The 4,754-nt window shown below is 48.8% G+C and overlaps 1 protein-coding gene across 1 annotated transcript in view; it reads right to left on the reverse strand.

Annotated features, from left to right (window-relative positions):
* The window catches only part of MRPL21 (mitochondrial ribosomal protein L21), a 9,485-nt gene extending 5,700 nt beyond the window's left edge, over positions 1 to 3,785 (reverse strand). The window contains exons 1-3 of the mRNA XM_009071721.1: positions 3,732 to 3,785; positions 3,241 to 3,326; positions 667 to 830 (exon numbers count right to left, since the gene is read on the reverse strand). Coding sequence (XP_009069969.1) covers positions 667 to 807 — 141 coding nt within the window. The 5' untranslated portion in view covers positions 808 to 830; positions 3,241 to 3,326; positions 3,732 to 3,785. The remainder of the gene's footprint in view (positions 1 to 666; positions 831 to 3,240; positions 3,327 to 3,731) is intronic.
* Between the last annotated feature and the right edge of the window lie 969 nt (positions 3,786 to 4,754).

Below are 4,754 nucleotides of genomic sequence, written 5' to 3' on the forward strand. Positions count from 1 at the left end.
CAGATGAGCACAAAAGCTTCCCAGCTCTCCTTAATTACTTGCTTGGCTCTAACAACCAACATGAGGATGAAGCCAACAGAATCCCACTCCTTTCAGATTTGGATTAATAAGCCTCTACAAGTTCCTGCTGGTTATCCAAGGCCGAGGATAAAGATATGATTTACATCTTGGCAATTCTCCCCTTCATGCTCCATCCCTCTGCCTCCACCCAGCCCAGAAGGAACCTGCAGAGCCCTAGGCAGTGACAGTCCCTCTGGGAGCCCTGCAAGGATTTAACGGTTGGAATCGATGATCTTAACAGTGTTTTCCAACATAAATGATTCTGTGATTTGTGGTTTTGGAGGTTCAAGGCAAACAGAGGCTTTCACTGCTGTCTCTGGAAACAACTGTCATTTTCTGTTTTTGGATGAAGTTAGGACAACAAAAATCTGTCTCCTCACAGAATCTGGCATGACTCACTCCAACCCCTTGAACAGATCACAATAATATTATCACTAACTGAAACTGGAACAAAACTAAGGAATTAGGACAAAGCAAAGAGCTGGAATAAGGGTGGGAGATACCCACGGGGCACTTTGGGACATGGTTTTAAAACTGGCGATGGGTTTTGCCTCATGGAATGTTCACGCGGAATCTACTCTGGCCCTGTACCCTGCTTGGCATCACCTTTTCCATCCGGATTCGGTCTCCACATTCAGCTTCCAGCACGTTGTCCATCATGATCAAGTCTTCACTGGTGATTTTCCACTGCTTGCTGGCAAAGTGGACGACAGCGAAGAGCCGACCGTACTGCCCAGCAGCAATCATCCCATTCACCTTCTGCACCACTTCTGCTGGCAAACAGCAAGGAGGATCAGGACAGGACACACAGAGAGGTGGGGAGAGCTGGTAAAACTATCTCAGCTCAGTGCTCTCCCCTCAGAACTCTTCTGTCCTGGGAATCTTTAAGGAAGGATCAACAGCAATGTTGTTTCCTAGACCTGTGACCTTCCCGTTCTTAAAATGAATGCACTATTTGTATCTCAGGTGCTGGCAAACCCACATGGAAGTAAACAACTAGTACATACACTGTGTAGCTGCTCTACACTGCTGACTCTCAGCCTATTCCTCAGGCATCCCAAAACACACTGTATCCAGATATAAAATGCTCCAGTTCTTGTCCATGCATCTTGCATTTGGAGGATTTCCTCCAAATTCTCTCCATCTCCAAGTCATATGCAGACAGCCCAAGACTCTGAAGAGTGCCTAAGGCATGCAGGAGCATCAGGAAGAGCTTGGCAAAGCACCAGGAAAAAGGGCTCCAAAAGGAAAACAGAACCTGGCCTGAAAACGTGTACCTGCTGCAGAGACCTGTCCCTTGCTCTTTTCCATAAAAATCTTTTCCCAGGTGCACACAGAGTGGTGCCAGGAGCAGGACAGATCCCAGGGACCATTCTCTGTGATCAGCACCCTGGGCAGTGAATCCAAACCCAGTCTTTCTGAGAACATCAAAAGGTTCTGCCCAATGACACCATCTCACTGCCAAACAGCAGCTTCCCATCCTCCTGAGCTGCTCAGGAAAACAGATTTTCCTCATTGTCCTAAGAAGTGGCTGAACCTTTTTTTTTTTTTCTTGGAATGTAAACAAAACATCCCTTTGGGACAGCTAGGAATCCAGCAGGCAGGCAAACCAAACCCAGTCCTTACAGGAACACTTGGAAAGTTTCAAGCCAGAGGATACAAACTGTTAAGGCAGAGGTACGGACACAAATTATTTGCAAGGCAGTAGCTGCTGCAGCTCCCATCAGGATAAAGACTTGTTGATAACTTTTCCAAAACCTCCAGTACCAGGAAATAGCAAGTGATTGCTGGCTTGGATCTCGGCACCATGCGGAGAGACCCTTCCTAAAATATCTATGGCTGTTTCCACAGCCAGCAGGAAATTAAAGGCAGAATTGAAATGCTATCACTGCTGTTCCCTTTGGATAAGCACAGCCAGGAGATAGCAATGCAAAGCTCATCACCAGCAGGAGGGATCCCATGGGAGTATCCATCAGGATGGGACACTGCTCCTCACAAGGCTCCAAGCTGAGTAGTTTATGGTTCACTACTGAGTCAAACCACATGCAGGGAGAGACACTCATCTGCCACTTCAGCAATCCCAGGAGTGCAGGGGAGATAAAAAGGAGGACGAAAACAGCCTGGGAGGAGACCTGGAGCAGGAAGCTCTCTCCAAAGCACATCCTTCACAGTAACACACTTCAACCAGGTGATGGAGACTATCTGCCAAAAGATTAACTCAGCACTTCTCTCACTCTCTCCTTGTAAAGGAGCTCCTCTCCTTCACTTCCCAGGTCTCTCCCAGGAAACCAGATGAGTCAGGTGTCTTTCACACGTGTCTCAAAGGTTAACATGAGCAGCTCTGGAAACATCACTCACTGATGGGGAGGCCAACCCTGTCCAGTCCCTATACTCCTTTTGTGAGCATCACTGAATCCCGCGATCATCTAGGTTGGAAAAGACCTCCAAGTCCAGCCTTTGACCAATCTCCACCTTATCAACTAGACTAGAGCACTAAGTGTCACATCCAGTCGTTGAATGACTCCAGGGATGGTGACTCCATCACCTCCCTGGACAGCTCCTTCCAATGCCTGACCACCCTTTCCATGAAGAAATTCTTCCCGATGTCCAAGCTAAATGTACCCTGGCACAGCTTGAGGCTGTGCTGTCTCATCCTGTCTCTTCACTCAGTCCTTGACTAGCTGTGGGGACAGGACACAATCACCAACATTACATCACTCTCTGCCTTATGTCTCACCTCTGCAGGTCTGTCCTGTGCCCACAATCCAACTGCTCCTGCTGGCTGGATGTGCTGTTTCCTGCACCAAAATATACCAGCTCTCCATGTGCCCACCATCCAACTGCTCCTGCTGGCTTTGATTTAGCCAGTCAATGAAAAATAACTGGATTTTGTGTCCAAAAGGCTTGTTTCATGCTTCATTCTTTTCTTATTTATTGTGCCATGTTTCATGCCAGACATCACATCAGATAAAATTCCTCTGGGAGCATAACAAGCTGTTCTAAACTGAAAAGAAGTCATATTGTACCCAAATCTCCCAAACCATAAGCTGAAGCAAAGTCCAGTGACACTAAAGAATGTGAGAAATGAGACAAAAGAAGTGAAGAACACAAACTAGCTCCAACTGAAGATGTCTATGTTCAATTGAGGCAATGCTGAAGGACTAGACTTGAGACCTTTACCTGCATGATACTTGGCTTCTTCCACTGGGTCTGGAAGTTTCACTTCAGGCCATGGAGGTGAAGACAGAGATGTTTTGGCAACAAGTCTGCAAACAACAAGGAAAGATTCACTGCAGCAAACAGATATTGCCAAGAGAGGGAACAGTACATCCTGCCATTCCCCCACGCAGGAATTCTGTGCTCCTGCAGTGTCCCCTCCTGGTCACAGCCAGCAGCTGCCTAATCTCACACATCATGGAATGAATCATGGAATCCCAGGGTGGTTTGGGTTGGAAGGGACCTTAAAGATCATCCTGTTCCATACACAGGGACATTTTCCACTAGCCTAGGTTGCTCCAAGCCCCATCCAACCTGACCTTAGGCATTTCTAGGGATGGGGCAAAAAACCACATAATCAAGGGAAGCCTCCTTCCCAAAGGAAAACCAGCTGCCCTTCCCACACCACGGAGGCAGGTCAGCATTCCAGGGGGGAAAAGGCAAAGTGACATTACCCTTGCTGTGGTGATGTGCTCTGGGAACTCTGGTGCCGAACTGCAGCTGAAAGCAAGGCTGAAAGAGATAAAGGGACAGGAATTAAAAACAGGCAGTAGCTGCTGGGCTTTCACAGAATCCCAGAATCATTTAGGTTGGAAAAGACCTCCAAGACCATCAAGTCCAACTGTGACCAATCACCACAGGGCACCCGAAACCTCAGCTCTTCTGCCACAGCAAACATCCTGCAACTTCCCATCCCAGCCAGGGAGGAGGAGGCTGATGGAGTCCCTACTCCCTCCCATCCCCTGGATTTTGCTGAAGGGTTTATACCAGCCTGCAAAAAACTGTGTAAAGTTGATTCCCCTTTTTGCTAAGGTCCATCCCAGCTTTCAGGCTGCTCTGAGGCTGATGCTGGGAACAACCTGAGTCCCTTCCACCTCCACAGCTTTCCCCTATGCGAGAGCTCCATGGCTCACACACTGGGTCCATGGCAGGGATACACTGGGGCCAGGAGCTGCCTGGGGACAGCAGCACCTGCCCCATGTGGGGCAGCTGTGGGGACTCCTTTCTTCCTTCCCAGTAACAGGCAGAGCATCTTCCTTTCCTTCCTTCCCAGCAGCAGGCAGAGCATCTGTCTTTCCTTCTTTCCTTTCCAGCAGCAGGAAGAGCATCTTCCTTCCCTCCATCCATCCCAGTAGCAAGCAAAGCATCTTCCTTCATTCCTTCCTTCTTTCCTTTCATCCCAGCAGCAGGCAAAGCATATTCCTTCTTTCCCTCCATCCCAGCAGCAGGCAGAGCTCCTTCCTTCCTTCTTTCTTTCCTTCCTTCCTAGCAGCAGGCAGAGCATCTGCCTTTCCTTCTTTCCTTTCCAGCAGCAGGCAGAGCTCCTTCCTTCCTTCCACCCCAGCAGCAGATAAAGCACATTCCTTCTTTCCCTCCATCCCAGCAGCAGGCAGAGCTCCTTCCTTCTTTCCTTCTTCCCTTCCTTCCTTCCATCCCAGCTGCAGATAGAGCATCTTCCTTCCTCCCTCCCTCCCTCC

This window comes from Acanthisitta chloris, unplaced genomic scaffold, assembly GCF_000695815.1.
Source record: "Acanthisitta chloris isolate BGI_N310 unplaced genomic scaffold, ASM69581v1 scaffold8583, whole genome shotgun sequence".
NCBI lineage: Eukaryota > Metazoa > Chordata > Aves > Passeriformes > Acanthisittidae > Acanthisitta > Acanthisitta chloris.